The sequence below is a fragment of the Carassius carassius genome, chromosome 37 (assembly GCF_963082965.1).
Source record: "Carassius carassius chromosome 37, fCarCar2.1, whole genome shotgun sequence".
Lineage (NCBI taxonomy): Eukaryota > Metazoa > Chordata > Actinopteri > Cypriniformes > Cyprinidae > Carassius > Carassius carassius.
The window spans coordinates 11,741,180-11,768,546 of record NC_081791.1 but is presented as its reverse complement, the minus strand read 5'-3'; the positions used below and the strand labels follow the sequence as shown (position 1 = coordinate 11,768,546).

Below are 27,367 nucleotides of genomic sequence, written 5' to 3'. Positions count from 1 at the left end.
TACGGGTCAGTAGCAACACATCCAGCACCATCACACTGAACACTGGGCTCCCCCAGGGATGTGTGCTGAGCCCTCTCCTCTTCACTCTGCTGACCCATGACTGCACACCGTCACACAACTCCAACCTCTTTATTAAGTTTGCAGATGACACGACTGTGGCGGGTCTCATTAGCAACAAAGATGAGACAAACTACAGGAGCGAGGTGAGCCGCCTGGCCAAGTGGTGCAGTGACAACAATCTCTCTCTGAACGAAGGAGAGATGAAGGAGATTGTTGTTGACTTCAGGAGAGCGCACACTCAGCATGTTCCTCTGACCATCAACGGTGCGACCGTGGAGAGAGTGAGCAGCACCAAGTTCCTGGGTGTGCACATCACAGAGGACCTCTCCTGGACTGAAAACACTGCAGCACTGGCCAAGAAACCACAACAGCGTCTCTACTTCTTCTGCAAACTGAGGAGAGCCAGAGCCCCACCCCCCATCATGTACACCTTCTACAGAGGCACCATTGAGAGCATCCTGACGAGCTGCATCACTGTGTGGTATGGCGCCAGCTGAGAAGATCATTGGTGTATCTCTCCCCTCCCTCCAGGACATTTGAGGAACCCGTCTCACTCGAAAAGCCCTCTGCATCGCAGGTGATCCCACCCACCCGTCACACAGCTTCTTCAGTCTGCTGCCATCAGGGAGGAGACTGCAGAATCTCCAGTCCAGGACCAGCAGACTGAAGGACAGCTTCATCCATCAGGCTGTCAGGAAGCTGAACTCACTCCCGAACTTGCCCCCCACTCCCCTCTTCTGCCCAAGCACCACTGAACTATGACCCCCCTCCCAGATCCATCATTCCCTTATTGTAGTTGTATCTACATTTTATATTTGATCTAGATTTTTAGGCTTTAATGTTAATGTTATCTGTATGCACCGGGGTCTGAGAGTAACGCAATTTCGATTCTCTGTATGTATGTACTGTACATCTGGAAATTGACGATAAAGCAGACTTGACTTGACTATGTGCAAAAAAAATTAAGTGTACACTAAGTATGTAATAGGGGCTATACTGAAAACGACATCTCCGCAGCTTATGAACGAGCTAGATCGACTCACACAACGATCACATCTCTTGATTAAAACCAAACACGTCTCTAGACAAAGACTTTGCTTCTCCACTGAGTTCTCTCATATTGGCGGAGAAATAAAGCATGTGATTAAGAAACATTGGCACATCTTGCAGAGCGATCCAGCTCTTAAAGAAATATGTGCAGAATTGCCGCGCATTACTTTTAAGCGTCCGCGCTCACTGAGAAATAGGTTAGTTCACACGACCATGAGCCCTTCACTAAAATCTACGTGGTTGCCGGCTCCTCCTGTGGGTTTTTATAGATGTGGACATTGTACCCATTGCTCTAACTCAAATGATACTAAGCAATTTTTCCATCCTCAGTCAGGTAAAAAATACAAGATTAACTCCTTTATTAATTGTAATACCACCCCTGTGATTTATATGTTGAAATGTCCATGTGGTTTAGTGTATGTAGGTCAGACGAAACGCCCCCGTAAATTACGCATTGCAGAACATAAAGCAGCAATTCGGAACCGTAATATGGACTATGCAATTGCGAGACATTATGTACAAGCTAATCACGGCTCTAATGCGTCCTTAAAATTTTGGGGGATTGAATGAATTCTACCCTCCCAACGAGGCGGCGATATAGTCAAGTACCTACTACAAAGAGAGGCGTTCTGGATTTTCACTCTTAACACAGTGGAACCTAATGGTCTGAATGAGGAACTGGGTCTCTCATGCTTTTTGTAATTCACACTGGTGTACACCTGAGTGCCTAATTATGATTAATTAATTGATGTACCACACCCATCTAGGCTTGTGGCCAATGATTTGAACTTCAATGCTATAAAATCTGTATGTTGCCATTCATTGTTTGACTCTGTAGAAGACGCATGAGTGTCGAAACGTTAGTCAGTTTTTATTAATAAATTATTAAACGTTGTGTGCTCCGGTTCTGTTTCCTTGGTCCGAGCTAGACCTTGGTTTTCCTCTCTTTAACACAGACTGGAAGTTAACTTAGGTCCAGGCGCGTGCGCCCGATGAAACCGTCTATGAAGGGAACCTAAATAGTTAGCTGGGCTGCTTTTCTTAGAACCATTGTTAAAACTATTTTTAGCATTATAGTTAAAGGGATCGTTCATTCTGGAACACCACTCTCTGGTGAACACACATATGACAGTTAGCGGAAGCTAAAGATTATGGTTTATAAAGTTTCAAATATGGAACACATAGATTCAGTTCAGAAGGCCTTTAATAAACCCCCAGATCCGTGTGGAGCACCTATTATGATGAAATTTATGCACTGTTATTGGACTTCACTATCATTATAAAGCTTGGAAGAGCCAGTAAATTTTATATATATATAACTCAGATTGTATTTGTCTAAAAGAAGAAGAGAAAGTAATTTACACCTAGGATGGCTTGAGGATGGGCAAATCATGGGTGAACTATCCCTTTAAGGCCCATTTGCACCAAGAACAATAACGAAATATAGCTATATTAGTATTTATTAGTGTTTATTGTAAGTGCACACTGCAGTTATTATTGTCTGCCACTTTACTTGCTCAAACACTGTAAATCAGGATGGATTCTAAATGGCTGTCAATGAAAAAATTTATTCTAAAAATGATTTTAATGATATTGTTCCTCTGTGTGTCGTTGCCTTTGCAGTCGTGATGTGGACTCTCCCGCAAACACAGAACATTCCACTAATGTTCTCAGATGATTACTGTTCTGTTTTTTTTTAGAACTGAGTTTCCTAGAATGTTCCCTAATGGCTTTTTGGAGCTTTTGTTTTTATAACCAAAAAATAACATTCCCAGGATGTTCTGGGAACCAAAATTGTTAGCTGGGCTGCTATTCTCTTAAATTAAGAACAGTTTTAAAACTATAGTTAAAGCATGTTCACGCCAAGAATGTTAACTATAAAGGTAACCAACTATATTAGCATTCACACAATGCACGATAATATGTTTTTATTATTATTATTATTATTATTATTATTATTATAAGAGCACTGCAGTTTTGTCTCCTGCTGTTTAAAATGCTTAAGCTCTTTAAAGCAGGATAGATTGCCATTGGCTGTCAATTAAAACGTTATAATTCCTATGTGACGTTATCGTTATAGTTGTGTTGTGGATTATTTTAAATTAAACACAAAATTATTTAAAAAAAAAAAAAAACCTATATTGTTATTATTATAGTCACCGTCATTGGTGTAAATGGCCTTAACACCCATATATTGTTCAACCTGAGGTAACATTTTGGTTCTCCTCATCGGAGGCAGGTAAACAAAGTCTGAATTCCCCCTTATTATGCCTAGAAGTCATTATGTCAGCATTGTAATTAGAAAGGAAGGAGCGTGAAAGATTGGTCAATTTTGTGTCTCTTAGATTAAAGATGGGGGTGAAGCCGAAGATGACAGGAAGCAGATAACACAATTAGCTGAGCTGCTACTTAAAGTTGGGGAGAGAAAATTGCCTGTAGCCTTAACAACATAGACTATCATTAATTATACCTAAAAGGAATTTAACTACCAAATGCTTTTTAAAGTCATTCTTATTACTCCCACTAACTAAATGCTCAGCAATGTAGGTCCTTTTAGGAGGGATAAGCATTTAATCGTATGATAAATCAAACTGTGGGCTCCTTAATAGTGTATAGGGGAGGGGTTTCAGCCCTACAAATGAGGCAGAGCTTTACTGACACCAAGTGGCCATCACACAGATGTCCCCTCGTAACTCTCATCCACCTCCCATAGTCAGTAACTGCTGAAGTTACAGTGGAGTTTATCAAGAGAGATGCAGCACTTCAGATTACTTCACAATAGCCATGCTGTACTCTATCAGTAAAAGCATGTGGAACTGATCCAAACCATTTAAAGTAATCAAACTTGGATATCAACACAGCTGAGTTGCATTATATATATAATGAACATTTCTATCTTCAAAAATCTTGCAGAAATGCTGTTGAGGGATTTTTGTGACGCGTTGTTCTCCTTGGTGTTTGGCGCCCCCTGCTGGATATTTACAAGTTTTGTATAAAAACATGATTATAATCTATTAAACAATTATGGTTGGGTTAATTGACATTCTGTGTAATTTAAAACATCTTAGGTCTGATTTTCCGTCAGTAAAGTATTATTCCTGTTAAAATATCATAAACATATTTAAGTAGAGTACAAGTTACAGTATACGAATGCTAAGGTTTTCCGCATATATATTTGAGAGAATATATATTTTCTCTATATTTGAGAGAAAAAGGGAAATTATTCTCAAATTTATGGGCTGTTTAAAAGTCAAGTAATGCAAGGCCCAGTCAGCCTTATTCTATGACTCAAATCCCAATAGCTTTGTAACCCCACAAAAAGTGTTCTTTATACAAACAGTATTGATTTATTGTTTTAATCAACACATTGTGTGCTATATTTCAGCTGTATGATTATAGGAAGATTAACTTGAAAAGATCCGTTGGAAATGACCATCACTGAGGAAGTCCTTCGTCAATCGACTGAGTAGAACTGTCTAAATAAGCGCATGCGCAATTCATCCCCTGCCTGCCTCCGTAAGGGTGTCGATTCTCAAGCTGGAACATTGGAGGAAAAAAAGATACTGTTTTTTACCCACAAAACAGCCAAAAAACAAACGGATGTGCTTCAGAAAACGAAACGGCTATCGCCCTCCAGATCATTTTAATGCTAAGTTTGTAAGTATTGTCATCCTTAGCGTTTTTCAACAGCGTAAACGTTAAGTTCGCCAGTGGATGGTGGGTTCTTTCCCGTTTTTCCCCCCGAAGAAAGGGTCGTCCTCCGTAAATCCTAATCTTCTGTTGCTGCATATGTTTTTTGTATAGTCTAATGGGCAGGAACTTACTTCTGAGGCTTGGTGAGAACGAAGCTTTCCTAGAAATAAAGCGCTTGAATGTCTTCGAGATAACGTTACAGCGCTTATTCGCAGTCGAGGAGGGAATGCCGCTTATCTTCGCGTCTCTGCTCGCTTCGCTTTATCAGGATGAGATAGATGTGTGTTTGGAAAGCCAAACTGAGTTGTCATTTGTTGTAATATGTATTTAGCGAGCCCTATATGCAGCAGTCGTGCTCCGGGAGTGATGTGTTTTCAGTGTACAGTTATTACAGGAAGACCGGTGCATGTGTGTGTGTGTCACGGGCATTACGGGTTTGATTTTTCATCTCAAATAAAACAACATTTGCATAGCACATTCCGGTTTCACCTCAGTCGATGTTTTAAATCGCTATCCGTTTAGCAGTATGGGCTGATTCGGTTGGTTTGGGTTATTTCGGAGCAACGGAGAGTGAAAGCTGAAGGATAAAGCTCAGGTTATCATCTGTCACTGCCGTTGACTTATGAGTTTCTATAAATTAACCGCGTATTTTATGTAAGCAAATGAGAATAAAGCTTGAACGGCGTTTTGTGTGTGTTTTCTCGTGTCGTTTTCGGTTCGTCTCGCAAGATTCTCTTCTTTACCTTTAGCTGGCTGTGTAGTAAAGCGCGTTCGCGACACGCGCGCGGGACCTTCGGGTGAATGAATTGCGCGTGTGCGCGTGCTCGCCGCCGTGGTGTCGCGTGGCGGCGCTTTGAACGCGTTCGCGCGTGTCGCTGCGGAACCGGAGGGGAGACACAGCGCTCGTGCAGCTCTGACGTCAGAGCGAGAATTCCCGAGGTAAAGAGATATTTGTGTCCAGTCGATGACTTTTCTCTGAAGAAGTCATGCCTGGGTTTTTTTGTTGGCCGCGTCATAGGCACGTCTGTTACTCGACGAAATTAAATGTATCATAGTGTAGGCTACGCATGTATCCTTCCTAATTTGTGGCGACAACAACGAGGTCTATATTTAGCCAAAATAATGACTGAATGTTTTGAAACACCAAGTAAGCTTCCACGTGAGCATGCCAGTCAAACTCAGCTGCTTTGATATCTGCAGCATCTCTGCTGTACCAGGAATCAGATTTAGTGAGCTTACTTCAGTTGTTCCACAAAGTCACACTCTTAAGTTCACAGAGAACATTGTTTGCATTGTCTTTCTAGTAGTGCATTTGAAGTTAATTAAACCAGATTGTTAGCTCAGAGATTAAAGCCTTGAAAAGTAGCTAAACTAAATTTAAGTCAGCCACTGAGACCGAGAGATTATTATTAGTAGTAGTACTTTAAGAACCCTGTTACATTCTTTCTTGTGTTGACGTGTTTCCGATGAAAAAAACAAGTTTGAGTAAGATAATTCCATTGTCTTTTATTTAGTTATTTATTTTTAATGTATTATTATTTGTAAAATTGTCAGTAGACCTCACAGACAGTTGTAGTCTGTTTTGGGGGGTGGGATATTCTCATTCTAGACAGTATTGATCGGACAAAAATATGTGTAATGCAAGAAGAGTCATCATCAAATTCAATTAAACTGTTGGCATAAAAAATGCTGGAAACACTGTGCTGGATAGTTATTTTTATCAGCCTTTAAATGTGCACATATTGATGGCTTCAGTTTATCGAATGGATGCCACTAAACTTAAGTTTTGATAACATGGGATTGTTGCACTTATCTTTTTCATTGGGTGTAGTACTTCCAACTCGTTTTATTTACAAGGATGTGTAATGTAGACAGGAAATCGTGCTCTGAGATGTTTTCTGTTTCTATTTATTAAACGTGCATATTGAATACTTTGATATTGAGTTCATCTCTGGATTGAAAATAAATGTCCAATTATAATTAAATGTCAATTTAGTCTAATGTTACATTTACTGACCTTTAAAGACTAAAATGATGTGATAAAGATCTAAAAATGTGTATTGTTTTTGCAAATTTGCATATAAAAAGTTCCAGTAAGGTTTGCAGAGAGAGATATCTTTAACCACATCCTATTGCAAGATAAAAACCAAACTCATTCTGCCTGCTGTATGGGCATTATTCAACAGCAGTTCCTGAGTGAACAAAACCAGAGAAAATAGAAAAGCAATGTGACCAGTCACTGGAGCAGAATCCTGAATAAATGATTCCCTTATTCAGGGCCTTCAGGGTTGTGCAGGGTTCATAAGGGGCCAGTCGCTCCCTCTGAAGCCCTAATTCAATCAGAACACCACTTAGCAAAATCATTTTAAAACAAAAGTGAGTCACAATTTCAAGTTGCAACCATGTCCTTTTACATTATATCGTTTGAAAGCTTAAAGACTAGTTTTCATATTTGGTGACTAATTTGTGAAATATTTTACAGAGCAACTGTAATTTATTAATTTGCAAGAAGAATATCATCAGAATCAGAGAGCGAGTTCTGACCTTTAGTTTGAAATAGTGTTGCTCAAATGAAATCATGAAAAATCTGTTAAAATCTCCCTTCATTTTCATGTCATGTGTTCAAAAGTTAACATGAAAAAATGTCTGAAAGTGTTTTGAATATAAAGAAAAAAAAACAATAGATTCTAAATTTTTGACGCGCTTTTATGTTTACTAATGGGGTTTGATGGTCATCTAGTGGAAAAGCTTGGCTCTATGCCCAAACAAAATCTCACTGAAAGCTCATTTATTGAGATATTAACCTCAAATTTGGAACACAACTTCAATTTTTTTGTTTTGTAAGATATATATATTTTTATGTAAAATATAAATATAAAAATGTTTACATTTTATATTTTCATAAACTTAAACTTCCATAACTTTCTTGTAATATAAATTTTTTATTCTTCACTTCTACAATAATCTGTTTTCTAAATAAGACCAATCTTAAGTCTGTGCTCCAAAGCATTCACAATTTATAACAATTTAAATTGGAATTGTCATTTTCAGGTCTATGCTCAAAAAGTTACAAGAAACTCATACAATTCGCAGTTGTAATTTTTCTTATTTGGAGAAAACTGTGATATTTGGATGCAGTTTTTTGTTTGCATGTTCTTGCCCTCACACCTAGCTATTGAACACACTGGATTATATAGATATGATTGAATTATTATTAAAAATATTATTGTAAAATATTAAGATGACAGGGTGGACCAGCACATGACGGGGGGGACAAATAATGCAGAATACACAAAGCATGACAAAATATGACAATGACACATTAATTCAACTTCAAAAAATAATATAATAATAAATAATAATAAAAAATACATCCTCAATCACATTGATATGTGTTCATTTTAGTTTTTAGCAATATTATCTACAAATGAATGCTATGTGGACATTTTGAGCTTCAGTTAGCATATTAGCTTACAACAAACTGTGACTAGATAAATATTTAGTCTGCTTGTCGAAGAGAATTAGTTTTTTTAAAACTAAAATATTTAGAAAATACTGTATTTTAATCACTTCTGGCATATTGTATGCCAACAATAGACGTTAAGCTTTGGCAGAGCAAGTAAGCAAACTCAGACGAAGAAAATGTATGTATATATATATATATATATATATTGGCTTCTATTGGGAGACTGTTACAGTAGATAGGCTATTATGTATATATATATATATATATATATATATATATATATATATATATATATATATATATATATATATATATATGCATATATGTGTGTGTATATATGTGTGTGTGTTAACTACTTATAGCAAAAGCATTTTATTGATGTTTTTGACAAGCTTTGTTTGTAAAACTGTTATTATTGATCAATGGATAAAAAGGAAAAGACTGAGTTGTTAAATTGTCAGAATGTTGTTAATGGGGCAAATGCTGTCCAGCAACAACCAAGATTGTTTTTCATGATGCTGTTTGTTTCATTATTAAATACAGGCATCATGCACAGTTTTTTGACGGTTTTCAAGGATAAGGTCATGTCAAGCAACTTTTGACTCAAACGTTTCACTTTAGCAAGTGAAAAATGAATATGGGCCAAAACACTGTCAAATTTGATGAATGCGAGGCTTTTGCAACAAACACATCTAATTATATTCCCGTAATCAAATGTATGGTTATACAAAACATTTATTTTGCATTTAGTAGTGTTTATATCGTTGCTGTCCATAACCCTGTCAGAACAGAACTCAGATTTGGGTCATGACCCTTCAGTTTACAACAGTGTACACATAAACAACTTGTGTTAACAAGAGTTTATTGCGCCATTGTTGTTTTGCTGGTTGGTGGGAAAGGCTGGAGTGCAAGTCCCCAACAGATTAGTGTGGTGGTATAAGAAATGGTATAAGAAAAATGGATTTTAAGGGGGAACTATGCGTCACTTGTATTCTGGAGCCCCCCCTCTCTCTCAATTCATGAGTGGAGTCCTATGAAAAACTTTTGATTTAAAGGGGAAGGGCCTAGTTCAACAAAAAAAGGAAAAGTCTGTCATTAATTACTCACCCTCATGTCATTCAAACCTGCAAGACCTTCGATCTTTGGAACACAAGTTAACATTTTTTTAAATGGAATCCGAATTGTTGAAAAAAGTCATTAAATTAGTTTTCTTTGCACACAAAAAGTATTCTGGTAGCTTCATAAAATAAAGGTTGAACCACTGATGTCACATGGACTGTTTTAACAATGCCCTTACTATTAATGACAGAATTTTCATTTTTGGGTGAATTATCCCTTTAGATGTTTATTGTGAATTTTTTGTTACTTTTGAAACTTGAAAGCTCTGTTCTCCATTCTATGTAAATGCATAGAAAAGAGCATACAGGTTTGGAACAACGTAAATGATGACGGAGTATTCATTTCAGGCCAAAGCATTCTTAACTCTGTGCTAATCTAGCCAGTTTGATTATGTAATTTTTCAAATTTCCAAATGCAAATTCATAATATATACATCCCTGAAACATCACATTGTGTCTTTGGAGAGGCTGGCTAACAAAGACCACTCCCTTCTACTTTGAGCGCTCATGTTTTTGCCTTCCGTCTCAGCTTTTTCTTACGCATGTTCTCGCCAATGTCCGCTTTTCTTCCCCAGTCTTCAGTTGACCGTTTCCTCTTTTCATGTGTAGCTCCCCTTCCTCCTCTCTCCTTCACAGTGTCAAAAGGGAAGTAGGAGATTTTGGCCATAGCAGACTCAGCAGTGCCTTTTAGTTCCCTATGTAGTCACAAACCCCTTACCAGAAGATCTAGTAGAGGTTAGTTGACAGTCCAGAGATATTTATCTTCCCCACAAAACCAGCAACCATGTAAGTATCAGTCCGATCTATAGTGCTATTAATAGTTTGTTTTAACGAGAGTATTGAGGGAAGTAAGATTATATTACCAGTAGTGGTTGTATAAGTACTATTACATGCATTAATATTAATATGAACGTTAAATAAACATGATAAATATTAATAAAAGTATAATGTTCAGTCATATATAAGACCATATGCCAGTTGTTCATTGGGTCATGGACTGATTGACCTTTTAGCTCAAATCTGTATGTATCTGAGGGTGAAACCGGGTTGTGGCAGCTGGCTGAACATCTGGGGCTGATTTTATCATGTTTTGTGGGCGATTCTTGGCAGATCTTTATTTGACATTTTAGACAAGTTTAGACAAGCAATGCATGGTGATTTAGTAATGTTGATATTGGTTAAGTTCTCAAAATGAATTAGACGTACTTTGACTCTGCTTTGATTTTCATGTAGTTTGTATGATATTTTCTGTACAGTATGGATCAGAGGATTAGGTGCCATATTTGATTCAATGTGAATGGAAACAAGGCTAATATGTAGTTTGGTGTGCATAGATCAGCCAACAAAACATTGAAAATATGTTTTAACAGAGTTTTACAAGTATAGAAAGTCCAGCAAACATTATTGGTAGTGAAAATGAGATGTGACCTTTGACATTAAGGTACAACCTACTGAATAGATTGTGGTTCATTCCCAGCATTCCCATGGTCCTGGAAATACCAGGGAATTAAGAAGTGTAATTTCCAGGCTTGGAAAAATTCATGGAAATTAATAGAATCGTTAACAAATCATTGAAAATGCATTAATTATGTTTCAGTTCTTCCATCTTTGAGAGTGCAGTTTATAATACGCTTTTAACTTTCCTCATCTAGTAACCATAAACATAAAGGTAATTGAAAAATCATGGAAGTTTACTGGCAAGAGAATGTAGGAACACTCCAAGCCCTTATTTTGTGTATGTCAAATTAAGCTATATGGAAAGCTGAGATGATGAGATGAGCTTCCAGCAGATAGTACTTTGTCTTTCCACAATGAATATGAGGAAGCTGCATTTTTAGGGTTAGGGTAAGTTTGGGGTCAGTAAGAGTGTTTTTTTTTTTTTTAAAGAAATGAATAATTATATTCAGAAAGGACACATTAAATTGATCAAAATTGAAAGTAAAGACATTTATAATGTTAAAAAAGTTCTTGCAAACTTTTTACTCATCAAAGAATCCTGAAAAAGTAGGCCTATCACAGGCATATTAAGTATAACTCTTATACACTGATATTAATAAGAAATGTTCATATTATTTGAAATGTTCATGTTATTAGTCTGGAGTAAAGATGCTGAAAATTCAGCTTTGCATCACATAAATCAATTTTAAAACATACTTATTTCAAAAAAAAAACAGTTATTTCAAATTTTTAATAATATTCCACAATAAAATCTTACCACCCCTAAACTTTTGAACACTAGTGTAAATGTGGAGGAGGGGTTTGGACCAATGAAAGGCAAGTCTAACCTTGTTGCATCATTATTTCATATTTGGTTAGGACAGTGTGAAATATTTTTTGTAAGTTTGAGTGTTTTGTAAGGTGCTTTATGCACTTATATTTTAAAATCCCTGTGAAGGTCTGGCCATCTGTCCAGGGTGTTTACTTGACTTTAAATTATTTTGTTGAAAATTGTTTTTATTTTAATCTCCCCCTTACGTTTCACTTTCTCTCACCATATGCTCATTTTAGTAGATGATTAAACTTAACATGCCTGAATGAATTAGCCTAATTCATAAAACATAAACTCATAGATTTAAGTGTGAGCATTTGCTTGATGTGACTAATATAAAGTCTGTTTTTCTTTTTCTCCCTCACCGTTCTCTCTCCCTATTTGTGTGTCTGTCTGTGTCTTACTGTTTCCTCGTTTGTGTGTTTCTGTGCTCTCTGGCCTGTGCTGTGTGTATTTGTGTGTGAAGGAGAGGTCCGCAGCCTGCGGGGGGATGACATGCATGTGTCCAGGCATTTAACATCATTGAGGAATTTAAGACTAGTAGGCTGCCCTCCGCCAAGCCATGATGGACATTCTGGTAACTGGCCTTTTTTCTTTCGTTGCTCTTTGTGTTTGCGGTGTTTTTGTGGTGGTTTAGTGGGTTGAAGAGTGTTTTGATGTGCTTTGTCCATTTTAGTTACTGTGTTGTCCTGATAAGATACTGACCGTTTGATGTATTCAAGTCCATGTGGAATTGCACTCTTAAAAAGTGGGGTCGCAGTGAGGCCATAAAAGAACCATTTGGGTTCCCCAAATAATATTTCAGTGAACAGTTCTTAAAAGAACCATTTTTCTTAGTTTGAAGAACATTTTAATAATCTAAAGAACATTTTTCCGCTATAAAGAACATTTTGTGGAATGGAAAGTTTCCATGGAAACATAGATAACCAGTAAAGAACCTTTACTTTTGCAGTAGAATTGGAAATTCCCAGTTATTTCATGTTTTTTCAAACCTTGAAAATTACTTTCCGTGGAACTTTGGTTTTTGCAAAATTTGGTTACCAAAAGTGTTTAAAATATCTTCTTTTGTGTTTTGCAGAGGAAAGTCATACAAGGTAACAACAACCTGACTGAGGGAGATAAAATTATGACAGAATTTAGATTTTTGTGTGAACTAATCCTTTAAAAGGTTTGGATAATTTGATAACGCTACCTATAGGATTGAAGCACTCCCAGCTCAGTCTACTGCACTTTACCAACTCCATTCCAGAGGTTTTCCCTCCAAAATCATGGCAGAAAATGTGAAACATGTTTGCAGACCCTGTCTGGTCCTGGTTAAACCCATATATCAGCAATCCCTCTGATGTTTAGCATTATTTGTGTTTTCTTTTGCTTTTTGTGTTTAATACTTGAAAGAAGTAGTCTCCGCTCTTTTCCTTTGTTCTCTTCATTCTCTTTTCTCCACTCCTCACATCATATCTAGTCTCTTCTGCTTTCTTATCCTCTCCTTATTAATCTTCTTTTTCTTTTTGCCTCCTTTCCTTTCCTATTGCACACACACACACACCAATTTATTAGAACCTACCATAAAGTTATTACAAGTCAGCCTAAATTAAGCTATTTATTACTAATTACTAGATCCCTAAAGACATATTTTTGTGTTCTACTTTAAGCTCTAGAAAGTAAAAATCACATTTTAAATGTTTTGCTAAATTCCTGTAATTTTCAAAAATGTGTTACTCCTTAAAATCACACACACACTTTCTTTGCTAGTCTTATTTTATTAACGCTCCCCGAAAAGCAGAGATGGATGGAGAACGAGAGATCCAGAGATCTTCATCAAAGAGACAAAGACTGCTGGGAAGCTGAGACAGCATGAGAGACAGAAAGGAGAAGTCAGCAGAGGGAGGGAGCGATAAGTCACATGATTCATGGCCAGTCTGCCATGGCATCTGGATAAAGTTAGAGGAAAGCAAGATTTAGATCTAAAAACAGACAAGCAGACAGACATTCATTCTATTTGTGTGTGTGTGTGTGTGTGTGAAAGGGAGTTTTCCTCTTGTCTTTAACAGCACAGAGCAGCTTACTCATATCTCCAGCAGTTTATTTAGTTGCACATCTTTCTGCAGAGCTCCTCCCCACTCCATAGACTAAAGTTTGACTATATATATATATATATATATAGAAAGCCAAACATCAGTGCACATTCTCTGTCTCCCTCCCCCTCTTCTGGGTTAAGTTTCTTGCCCTCAGGAGATCCCTGGGTTTCTCACGCTTGATGCCATGTTGGGGGTGCTCTCTGCTCTCAAGCCTGTTGGTTATGATACTTATTTTAGAAAACAAGTGGCTATGTCTTTTTTAAAAGGAATGGAGGTGGTGTAGCCTAGTGGATCTGGGCTGCGTTCCAAAAAGCTCCAGGTTCCAGTCTTACAAGGATTGATTCTCTGTCACCATGTTGGTGTGCTGTGGTGAACATGCATGAACATTGTAGGCTATGTATAGAACAGAATGCTTGCATACTGTAGTATACACTGTATACTGAGACGTATTCTTAGTAGAATCATGTGGTCAAGGTTTAGCGAGTTAGCATGACCCTGTTAGCCACTACAGCTAGATGCCATTGTTATGAACAAATGGGTCCGCAGTGTTTCCAACATACCTCCTCCAGCATATTTGATTTAAGATAAATGATGGCTAAATTACCAATAAAAATACGGCATTAATGACTTTTAAATTGTTACATATAATGTTAAATAAACAAAGCTATAGATTGTGAAATTAATTATTTCGTATTTTAAGTTTAGGGCACATTTACCTTTGTACAGTGAAATTCCACTGGAGAAATGCTGTCGTTTCAATAGGAATCTGTGATCTGGAAATTCTTATGAGGGATGCATGAGGCAAAATAATTTCCCAGATGGATTCCCAGACGAATCAGTGTAATACTGGGCAACGGACCTTCTTTGCCTGCAAAAAAATTACTAATGTGATCACACCTTTATGCTTCTTTTCACACAATAGTATACTATTTTAATGGCATGTAAAAATGCTTGGTGCAGTTACATTAGTGAACCTTTGTTGAAATTTCAGAGGTAAAAAAGGTGTATTATCCATTGTCAGTAGTGTAGACATGTATTAAGCACAGCTCACAGATATAAATTTTGATGGTCAACACAAGAAATTTGTGTGAGCATCTTTCTTCTGCACTTTCTTCTGCACTGAAAGCTCCTTTATGACTTCTGACTTCTAACCTGCTGCAAAATCTACATGGGCGTAAGCTCCAGTGAGAAGTGACGAACACAGAAGCGCAGAGGAGAGAGCACCAGTCGCAAATCAGAAGAAGTACAAAATGAGAATTTGTAAGGAAAAATGTTGCAGGATTTCGATAAAAGCCAAGAGGAGACTGGTTTTACTTTGCTGTAAACCAAATTGAATAGCATATTGTCACTGGAGCCTGTGCTATGCCTATGTCCTATGTCATTCATTGGAACACCACTCTCATTAATGCATGTAGGGCAGTTAGCAGAAGCTACACTCTAAAAAATGCTGGGTTAAAAACAAGAAAACTTTGGTTACTTGGCAACCCAGCTCTGTGTAATTTTTTTGGACAGATCACACACTGGGTTATTTTGACCGAGCTGGTTGTGTTAATGTTTTTACCCAACATGCTTGGTTGTTTTATTTGAAGCAAACTATTGTTTAAAAATTATTATATTGTTTCCTTGAAATGGGCTGGAAATTAAAAATCGCACACGGAATTATTAGAGGCAACACCAATAATCAAAAGGTAAACATTTATTATGCAAGAACACATGGACAAAATACAAATTGAATTTATTTGGGTGAATACAGCATAGTTTGCAATATTACATATATTTAAACTCTTTTAACGAGCATTTTAGACATAAAAAATAGCATTTAAAAGAAGCATTTTAATTTAAGTGTATCCAACCGTTCCCTGTAATCACTTTTTATCGAAAGAGTGCTAATTCTCATGCCAGTGTGAACTTCAGACCACGGTCTCATGTTTCAGTCGGAGCTGAAAGATGCCATGACTAACTCATAACTATGGCTACACAATAAATCACATGCAATATTTAATGCAAATTTTTCAGTAAAGCTGGTTCTGTAATATAATGAATAAAATCAATTTATGTTATGCAAAGCAAAAGGCATTTACATTATGCGAAGCGACAGATGGCTGCTGTCGCAGCCGACTGACACCTAGTCTTTTTGTTAGCATTGCGTAAAAATAATATAATTTACAGCACAGCAAAGACTTTATAAATTAAATAAAATGTATACCAACCTTTAATGATAGGGCTTTATTTTACAGTTCCGTTACTCATGTACATACTGTGTTCTTATATTAATAATTACAATAACTAGGTAAAAACTGGGTACTTAACCTGAACCTACCCTTAAACCTAACCCTACCCCACCCCATGCAGTTACCTTATATTACCAGTACTTTCTTTGGTAGGTACACTGTTAGTACATGTAAGTAGACGTACTGTAAAATAAAGTGCAACCCCTTTATTTTGCTGAAGAAGTGCACCAAATCGGCGCCGACAGCACTGAGAACCTCTCTCTCCTGTAGTGGACTCAAAAAGCCCGCAATCTGAGTGTAACTCAGCTGCTGGGTTGTTTCGTTGGAGGCAGGCTCAACTTAGCAGTTGGGTATAAAAAAATAACCCAGCATTATAAATGACCCAGTAGCTTAGAAACAGAAAAATAACCCAGCACCTGGGTAAAAAAAAAAAAAAATTAAAAACAACCCAATAAAATTACTCAACAGGCTGAACCCTGCATTTGGAATAAAAAAAAATAAACCAGCATTTTTAGAGCATAGAGATTATGGTTTATAAAGTTTTACATATAGATATTTTTCCCTTAAAGGACTTTAATAACCCCTGGGAGCTGTTTGGAGTACTTTTTATGATGGATGGATGCACTTTATTGGACTTCAAAATCTCAAAAACCATTCTCTGCCATTATAAAGCTTGGAAGAGCCAGGACATTTTTAATATAACTCTGATTGCATTCCTCTGAAAAAGAAAGTCAAATGGTGAGTAATTAATAGGGCTATTTTCATTTTTGGGTGAACTATACCCTTAATGTCATGTCAATATTACCATAATTATGAGATTCTGACTTGTAAAAGAAATCATAATTAGAACTTGTACAGAAAACATACAGAAACATTCAAAACACTCAAGACTTGTATAATGTCTAATGTCCTACTAAAAGAGCTAAATAACGTTTAAAGTTTATTAATAACAGCTTTATCTGTTGATTTCTCCTGCTCAGGGTAGAATGTTTAGGTTGTCATCTTGTAATTACAGTAATTGTGACATGGCATGAATGCTTGTTAAAGCTTCTGTTGTATTCTGGTCAATGAAATCATTCTTAGCAGTAATGTGCATGCTACCAGCTAACCATTAAAGAAACTCTTAAACATTTTTAATTGGGTTTCATATTGAAAAGTTAACTTATATCATCCAGTTTGCCCCATCAATAGTTGGGAGAGTTTGCAATGTGAGCGTTTCTGCTCAGCCTCATGCCGTAATCTCCAAACAAATGTGATAGTTCAATCATGTGACAGAGTGAAAGAGAAGCTACAAATACAGTCCTGTGTTGCTTTAAATGGCTGTGATGTGTGTTTGCAGTGATTTAAGTCTAAAACGTAGTCAGTTCTTGGCGGGCCACTGCTCTGGTGCGGTTGCTCTTCAATGAAACCACTTCCTCTTCTCATTGTTTCTCTGAGGCAGCTCCCTCTTTTAAACTCTTACTTTCGTAGACCACTAATGCTTTTCTAAATCTTTTTGTACATCTTAAGTCTTTGTTTTGCTTTTAACTAACAAATATGGAGTGGTTTACTTCTAATTTCACCAGCCAAATAGAATTTCAATTCTCTTCACATGTTGATTTCATATATAGCACAGATATGAGACACCATAAAGCTTCAGGACTAATACAGTTCAGAATCGCTAGTATCAAATAATGTATCATTGGATGGCATGTGAGGAGATCATCCACTATTGATGGGGAAAGAGGCTGACAGCAATGTTTCTCAATTCCCATTTGAGTTTCCCAGCAGGAAGTTGAAATACCATTAGTATTTTTCAGAATTGGTGGCCCTTTTAGTCATAAAGAACTTTATAAGTTAAAAAAATCAAGCTCTTTATTCAGTCACCAGCTCAGTCTTGTGGTAACTGTAATAACAGTTCACATTAGCCCTGTTTTCTCAGGGGTCATGACCTTTTGATCCCCCACAAGCTGCCAGGAGAGAGGCTGTTGTATTGACTCACAGAGGAAGCTGGTACTGTACATGTTACGGACTGCAATCATGGGCACAGGACACTTCTTCTTTTTAATCCCAGCTCTTTGAGGTGGCACATGGTATCTCACAAGTCACTCAAGTGTCATGTGTCAATGTTATTAGCAAACACTAGTATGACATAAACCTCAGCTTCTCATCATGTAAAGTTGAGTAAATAGCGGAAAGTTACTCTTTTGTGCAGCAAAGTTGCTCTTTATTGCAGCAAATCAGCATATTAGAATGATTTCTGAAGGATCATGTTTCAGTGAAGAGTAATAATGCTGAAAATTCAGCTTTGCATCACAGGAATAAATTACATTTTAAAATAGGCCTATATTGAAACAGAAATCAGTTATTTTAAATTGTAATATTTGAAAATGTTATTGTTTTTACTCTATTTTTGTTTTTTTACTAAATGGGTATGGTAGTGTACAACATAAACCACTAAAAATTGTTTATTAAATCCTACACCCATTTTCTTTTCAATATTTTTCAAATCTACCTCATGAGCCTACTGTACATTAAACAGGATGTGTTAGATTAATAAACTGATTGAGCTGTGTTGAACCGAACTATGTTATCTGATGAAGCGGGCATTTGGATTGTGCACGGATGTTAGCATAAATGTAGTTGTGGTGTTGTGGACTCATTGTTTGTCAGGACATCTGGTTTGATCTGATGAGAGGTGAGCGTCTAGAAAGAGGAAGAGGTGGCGGCTGAATCATTAGATTTCAAGTGCCGTGTGCCACTTACAACATCTGAAGAGTTACAACACTTCCTCTCCTCTCCTGTCCCTTTATCTCTCCATCTTTTGGACTCTTCACACTTGAAACTTGTCACTGTAAACTCTGGTTAAAAGTAATGCTGGGTTCTTCTGAATCTGTATACTGTTTCATACTGTAAATTTGGAAAACCCTGGATTAACGTTTTATTTGCATATTTATGGGCATGTGATGGGCACACTGTATGGAAAAGTGATTATTAAAAAAAAAAAAAAAGTTCATATTTATATAATTTTATATAATTGATATTTAAATATATATTTAATATTTTAACTAAATGGCCAGTGTGCAAGTTCAGTGCAAAGCATTATGGTGCTCTTGATGGTTTTTATAGTTGAGGTCTTAGTTTCCCATGTGACTCCACAAAATGGGCTGAAATTTATAGTGGGATCTCCATACAAGGACATCAAACTACAGCATAACTCCGGCGAATACTTACTGCAGCTTCTGGTATTAAAAATATCTGTTGACCAAATAAACTGTATGTGTGATAATACTATGTGGCTGTTATTTCACACAGGGTTTTTGGTTTTACAATGATAGTTGTTTAAGAGAGAATGTACATGTACTTTTAGCTCAAAATTTTTTATGCTGAAGTACATTTTTGTGTGTGTGTGTGTGTGTGTGTGTGTGTGTGTGTGTGTGTGTGTGTGTGTTTGTGTATACAGAGTTAAGTTATGAAAACCTGTTCTCTTTGTTCAACTGGGAGCTTGAGTTCAGAGCCTGTTAGAACAAGATCAGAGTTAGCAAATGCTCTTCTCTTCTGTGAAATTGTCTGCTGTTTTTCTGTGTGTAAGAAGTAACTTTGTCCTGCATTAAGACCCAGTCTAATTGTCAAGCCTCATTTTGAGAATCTGTGACCAATTCAACTTCACCAGAGCTCCAAGTTTGGACCCCAAGTCTCCGCAGGGTGGTGTCAGGACACCGAACTGTTCTGTATTGCTCTTGGTCCCATTTATCTGGAGATTTAAGTGCTTTAGCCTGATGTTGCTTTTCTGTGCATTAAAAAATGCACAAATGCTAGACAGAACCTATTTTTAAACTTCGTATAGTGATAGACTGATATTGCCTTGACCAATTCCTCTTACTTTTTTAGTTTAGTTTATTTGAGTTTAGTTTAGTTAATTTCTACTATTATATCTCTCCACTGGCTGAGAACATCAGCTGAGAGGGAATTCCTCTGAAGCAGTGTTAGGGCTTTTGGCACCAATGATATAGCTGTCCAACATTTGCACTCGTACCTTTAACCTTTGACCTTTCTTGTACTGGATACCACATTCCCCCCTGAGGTGCGGCAGTTATGACTCATAAAGCGCCAGCACTAAGAACACCATTTTCATGGCAAAGTGAGATTCCAATCTTAAGTATCAGAGAGTGTGTGTTTTCACTTGTTTTGTAGGTAAACTACATGTCTGTGCCTGTTTGAAGAATCATTGCATTTTATTGAAAACTGTTAAAGGTCCTCCATTCAAAACCTCATAAAGCAGGGCAGTAAATACCCAATTTTTTAAGCGGCCTTGGGATATCTGTATATTTCCCATTCATTTTCTTTATAGGCATTTAAAGTTTAAAAATCAAAAATGAAAAAGTCTTAGAATCAAAGTCTTTTGAGTTCAGCTCATGAAAAATGGGGGCAAAAACAAAAGTGTTGCGTTTTTCCCCTAAATTATTTATCCAAGCACATTTTATTTAACAGTTGTGAAAATTTGTGGTCATCTATGTGATTTAGTTAAATAGCCACTTGTTAGAGTGTGTGGCACTGTTTCATTCATGCAACAGAATTCAAGACAAAGACAAATTTTGCAGTTATGCCTGATTCAAATTTAACTGGTTTAGGTTCCACTTTAGGTTCATGATAGGTTGTTCGTATAAGAATATATAAACTTGGACTATAAATTCATTTGTCTTGGTTTCCAAGTTTTTAAGACCAGTTATGGGAGGGTGGTTACAGCTCTCTTTTTAACCATTGTGTAATCATGTGTACATACTGTATGTGTGTGTTTTAGAGCCTGTTTTCAATTGTCTACATTCGACATGAATTGCCCACAGTGCCTGGCATTATTTAAACAAGCCACTCTCTCTGGCTCTGTCCTCTAGCACTGATCTGTGTGTGAATAATCACACAGATTAATTCTCAAATGAACTCTTAATTACTTTAAGCCCCTGGGCATGGACAGCAGAGCTTTATTCAGTCCTCCAGCACCAGAGCAGCGCCACCCAGAGAGACACGTCCCAGCATGCCTCCATTCCGGTTCTCACTCTTAGAGTTTCTGACTCTGCCACTTGCTTCACAAGGGCCCTGATGACACTGGAACTCCCAGTGGCCTCTATCACTTTTACACCATGTCTCTGGCTCACACATTTAGCCCTTCTCTATTTCTCATCTGCAGAAATAGATTTCCTGTGGGTTGTATTTCTGTATCATATTACCCCATAGGAGTTTTTTTTTTTTTTTTTTTACAGATATTATGCATTTTTATTACATAAATATAAAAAAAATTAATTGGAGTTGCACCGCATTACATTTTGCATGATAGTTTTTTTACTTTACATTTTGCAACTTGAATTAAGCTTGTCTTGTCATTAAACAGTTACATACATATTTTAAGATACTTGTTGACCTTGACACACAGGCCCTGTTAACACCTTGTATTAAGAAGCGTTTTTGTGAATCCAATCAAAAGTGGACAACAGGGTGTAAATGGGGTCTGAAACAGTTTGTCAACTTATCTACTTTAAACCACTTTCTGAAAATGAAAATGCATTCAACTGGATTTGTAGTGTCCTTCGGACCTAATTCTTAAACTTTTTTTACGTGCTTCAACAGCACGCCCCATACCATTCCTGATTCTAACACAAATCGAAGGCGTTCAGTGTAATTTTGTGACTATCAGAACAGAACTTGAAGCTGCTGCTCTCTTTTCTCATTTTTTTATTGTCTTCATGTTCATATGTAAATTGTGTGAACTTTTTTATTCACAATATTTTTATTTTGCAATATTTCATCAAAAGATCAGAAGAAGCCCATACATAAACTTGCCCATAGAAATCAGGAAAGATATCAAACGTAGACAAAAGAGATAGAAACTGGTAGGCGTCTACCTTGTTGACTTGTGACTAAACTGATTGACTAAAACATACCGCAATACAAGGTGTAAACAGGGCCACACTCTTACAGGTCTACGGGGATCTTTTTTATGCTTGTTTCTCATTTCTGGTTGGAGCAAATGGCCACTTAAAAGAGCTGGCATCCAGTTACCGAATATGTTTTGATTCCTGCATTGAGATTTGTGTCTCCAGAGAAATCTGAAAGAAAGCATACGTTCTTGTCTCACATCTACTCACTTTTTCTCTTGCTTTGTGTATTTCACCCCCTCACTGTGGTTCAATTGGGTTGGTATTTGGGGTTGCCAAGACTTGACCAAATCCCTCCTAACAGGATTGAAGGGAGGGTTAACGAAATTAGAAAGTATTGAGCTGCCACTTCGCCTCCAATGCACACATATCTGTGTCTTTATATTTGGACAAATTATATCTTAGACCATAAATACATAAAGCATGTTATGGTTTACATGCCATTCATTCTGCGATACTTAAAGCAGTTGTGTAGATCCATGTTATATCCCTGTGTAGTCTGTTGTGGAAAGTGAGCAAAAGAAGATGAAAAGAGAAAGATGCAAACTAAACAAAAACACAAATGTTTACAAGACCTCATTTGAGACTGTCATTGTGCAATGCTAAAAAAGCAAACAGGAGAGGCGTTTAATACAGACAGACTCTCCGGAGGGAAATACAACACCACGTGCTGTGAGAACGAAGTACGGGGGAGGATTTATCCCTTGTTTGCTTAGACAGTATTTGTGAAGTGTGGAGTGTGTTGTGAAAATTTCTGGCCACCACTGACACCGGCGTAGAAAATAGCTCTCCAGCAAAGAAAAAGAGGGCTGGAGAGGGGAGGATGAATGGGAGTCTGCCAAAAGCTAAAAATACCTCAGGCGGCTGCAGAGAGAGAATTTCACGCACGAGGGGGAACGAGGAGAGAAGTTGTGAAAACTTTCAGAAAACCAAATGAAAGTAAGGAAAGGAAAACAGCGAGGGAGTAGGTGTTGAGGGGATGTCTCCTCCTGCCTACTTTACAGCCCATCGAAGGCTGAGAGAAATTAAAACAGAAGATAAAGTTAATTGTAGCTGCCTGGAAACTTGGTTTGTTCGGTGGACTGATAGAAACAACACAGACACCATTGATTAATAAATTAACGGTGCATTAAATAATTGTTTTGTTTAGCCACTTTTCCACTGAAAATTATAATTATAAATATTCATTACAAATTTTTCAGTTGTCTGCCAGAACTGAATTATTCAGAATATTATTAAGTTCTTTAAAATATTCACTTGTTCGTAACACTTCTTTCTGACTGCTATATACTGACAAAAAATAAAAATTTATTGAAACATTCATGGAACCATTGTAGTATTCACCTTTCTCTTTAACACGGAAGTAAGCCTATGGGCAAGACTTCCAGTTCATTAGCCTCTATAGGGAAATAATGAGAAGAATAACGTGTCGTAAATGGTAAAACTGTTTGTACTACAAACAAGTGTGTTAATAATTAAGATAATACATTAAAATAATATGGTAAGAGACACCAATTTTCAATATCAAGCTTCAAAATGAGCTGTTTTGTACAGCTAAAACTAGCTGGATCTTGATGAGACTAGAAGGTAGACCTTTGGAACTAACAAATGGCCGCGGCCGCTCTTATGGGAAGAAAAAGGTTGATATAAAAAGTCCTTTATAGTGGGAATATATTATATATATTATTAATATATTATTTGTAATAATATTATTAAAATTTTCTTAACACTAAGAAAACAATGTTCTTTAAGAAATGTTGGTGTAGATAGTCTTGTTGTTGGTGACCCAAGTAAGATTCCCATCTCAAGGTCCTTTGCCGACCTTTTCCCCTTCTCTCTACCCTAAGCTTTCCGGACAGCACTGCTGTCCTATCCAATAAAAGCAAAAAAAGCCCATAAATATCGGTTTCCAAAAAAGAAGGAAAGAGAAAGAAATGCTTTGTGAAGGGTTTTTTGGGGAACCCAAAATTATTGTTCTATAATAGCATCATTGCAAAAAACCCATTTTGGAACCTTTAGAAATGTGCATGAAACTAAATGGTTCCTTTTACTAGATGCCATTTTGGAAACACATTTTGGAAACAGTGTAGCTGGGATCATTTTACATAATGTCTCAAATAATGGGACAGTTGCATCATATCATGGTGACCATCATGATGGGACGACCGGACTTAAAACTCCATAAAAGGCTCTGTCTTCCAGTTACTTCCATAAAGGCAGACACACAAAGAAAAGGACACAGTCTGCCACATTGTACTGCCATTTTGGGTGTAAAGCACTACTTCCCTGTCACTCTCGTGCATGCTTCCTCTCGCCGCTTTAACTTGTGTTTCCTCATTACAGTGAGCAGCTTTTCCTCACTTGCAGACAGATGATCATTCCCCTCTAGAGACACTCAGGGGTTTGTTGTATGATTTGCCAGAGGCTGTGGAGGTTTCTGACACTGTGCGGTGGTTGTCTGTCTGTGTGTATAGAAGTTTAGATTTAAAATGCATCTAAATAAGACCATGTACTCTGAAGTTGTCATTAAACAACACAAAAGCATGTAGTTTTAAGGCTGTGTGATTTTCCTTTTCTTCCTCAATATACACACACATATATTTGTGTGTCTATTGTGATGGCATTAGAGATGTTCGGTATGCAGTGGGACAGGGCCTCTCTATTTAGGACACCTGGCCCAAATGAAATTGGAAAACAATTATGGCTTAGGCCTTTTAGCAAATTAAACATAACCTCTGAATTGAGAAGGTCACATGGGGGAGGAGAGGAGAGTTTAAGCACAACACCCTACTCTCTGTTCCACTTTAAAGGAATGTTGCAGGTTCAATACTGCTTCATGCTGCCGATTACCACAGAAAATCATATTGTCTCGTCACTCAGTTTGTAAAAACATAGAGAAATCACATTTATCAGAATTAAATTTTTTTCTCTGTAATTAATCTAATTAATGCGTTAAATTACCAGCCCTAATATATATATATATATATATATATATATATATATATATATATATATATATATATATATATATATATATATATTATGTACACACACACATACATATATACACATACATACATACACACACAAAGAAAGAGAAGTAATGGGAACCTGGTATTTATGTTCTCTTTTAATTTGTCTGACATGAAAAAGTTATTTGAAAAACATGTCTACCACAGTATCACTCGTGCTTGCACATGCAGCCTAGTGATGCACGGGTCTGGTTTTTTTCCAACCCGCGGGCCCCGACTCCCGCTTTTATGAAATTATTTGGCCCGCCCCAGCACGCAAATAAAGTAAAATTTCTTTTCTCATTTCTCGTTCACTGAAGTTCCTCCCTCCACAGCAGCGCGCGAACACGGCGCTATTAGCAGCGCATGCGCAGCTCGTGAACAGCTCTGTGAACTGTTTCATCCTGTCAAAGAGTTACTCAAGATGTGACGGAGCTTGTGCTTTGTTGAACGAGATCGAGAGATCTTCTCATTCGTGAATGAGTTGAATGTACTGATACATCTCGTTTATGAACGAAATGAATGAGTATACAGGGTCAGTGAGCCAAGCATGTAAATCTCGATCAGCAATCAGCAGATACAAAGCGCAAAGCGGAGCTATGCAGATATGCTCGTTTTCATATTTAGCATACAGAACATAACTCCACATTTAATCCCCGATTAATGTGAATATTATATATGAACTGTCTGACCAAACAATTAAAATGTTAATTATGCAAGAAAACCTCGTGCTTTGTTCATCTGAACAACTTATTTAAACAATTTAATGCGATTATGCACACATTTTAGTAAAGCTAAATCAGTCTAGTAAAGCCACTAATGCAGCCATCTCGCTGTAGTGTTTTTTTGCTGCTTGCGTGAGGAGAAAAATACACAGGCGTCCATAGGGAGGCAGAGGAAGCGTGCGTTGCACACACCAACATGAAATACGTCTGTGGGGAAATCTAGAATATACATTGATAGAATAGTATAATTGTTATAAGATAATTGTGAGTTAAAAGCTAGACCCCCCCTCCATGTAATAGTTTTTGTAATTTCAGTTATTTTATTAATAATGGTTAAGTATTCAGTACATGCATGGCAATTTGTAGTATATAGCTATGTGATGGGTGTCCAGTTGGTGGCAGTAAGCCAGAGAAAAACCTAGAAAAGAAAAGTTAGTTCACGCGAGGTTTTTAACGAGACTATAAGGATTGAGCTATGTTGTACTGTGTGGTACGGAGCTGTTGCGAATGACGCTGGCTGAATAAAAGAACCCAACCAAACCACACGCTTGTTCATTCCTTCAAGTGTGCTACAAAATACTGGCGACGAGGATGGGATCCGCGGTGCCGTTTTGAGGGAGTTGTCTACGAAGACGCTGAGCATGGACACTTAGCAACTGCAAGATCAGCTGAGCGCTGCGTTGCTCCGGCTGCGGCTCAATCAGCTGCACGAGGTGTGTGTGTATGTGAAACTGTCAGTGGAGGAGGGACAAACCAAAAGGCACTCGCTGATCAGATTAATAAGTGAATCAGTAGAGAATGTTATAGAGACGGAAGATGATGATGTAGCCCGTCAACATGTGTTAGATTTGTTAGAGTTTTCTAGCAAGATGACGCAAAGCGGTGACCGCGCGGTACAAGATTGCAGTAGTGACGCAGACAGAAATTCGGCGGAGCTCGCGCATTTAAAGAGACAGTACACAGAATTGCAGCATCAGTTTGAGTTGTCAACAAATGTGTTAAAAAAACGAAATCCAACGTCTGAGTTTGAAAGTTCCTGATGTGTCAAGTCCCCCTGTGTTTTCCAATCATCATTATGCAGTTCCTGAAGTCACTATCGGCGTGATTTTAAGATTAATGGCCAAATTGGAGAACGTGGTCAGAAAGATAAGCTTTCATACAACAACTTGATGCACCAAATTGACGCTGGAGTGAATAAGGGACACAGTGAGTCTGAAATAATTGATGCGGTGATAAGAGCAGTGAGTCCAGGTATGAGCCTGCGTGATATGCTGGAGATCAAGACTGATTTAACCCTTTCTCAGCTGCGCACGATTCTTAAAGGCCATTATAAGGAAGAAAGCTCAACAGACCTGTATCATCGGCTGATAAACATCACTCAAGAGACCCGTGAGTCACCACAAAACTTCCTATTCCGTGCCATTGAGTTGAAGGAAAGACTTTTAGCTGCTGCTCGAGAACCAGATGGAGAAGAACCATACAGCCCTGATCTCATACAGAGAAGATTCCTGCGCGCACTAGGAACAGGGTTATCAAACGATCACATTAAGTATCAGCTAAAAACCTGCCTTGATGATCCTACAATCACAGATGAAGTTCTCATCACAGCTATGAACGAAGCTGCAAGTCTTGAGTGTGAACGACAGCAAAAGTTCAAGAAAAATGCCAACATCAAAGAAACTAAAGTCAGTGAGGTTCCAGTAGAACGACGTCAAAGTCAAGAGAGAATGGGTCATGCTGTGGGAGGTAAAGAACAG

General features: G+C 37.4%; 1 protein-coding gene across 6 annotated transcripts in view; it reads left to right on the top strand.

Annotated features, from left to right (window-relative positions):
• The first annotated feature begins 4,608 nt into the window (after nt 1–4,608).
• Nucleotides 4,609–27,367, top strand: part of rgs19 (regulator of G protein signaling 19) — a 42,795-nt gene continuing 20,036 nt past the window's right edge. For 2 of the 6 annotated variants that reach the window (XM_059527488.1, XM_059527487.1), the window contains exon 1: nt 5,596–5,742. In XM_059527488.1, the coding sequence (XP_059383471.1) occupies nt 5,605–5,742 (138 nt within the window). In that variant the 5' untranslated portion in view covers nt 5,596–5,604. Of the gene's footprint in view, nt 4,768–5,595; nt 5,743–10,019; nt 10,174–12,122; nt 12,234–27,367 lie in introns of those variants that run through there. The other 4 variants (XM_059527491.1, XM_059527492.1, XM_059527490.1 and 1 more) reach the window with 4 other exon arrangements.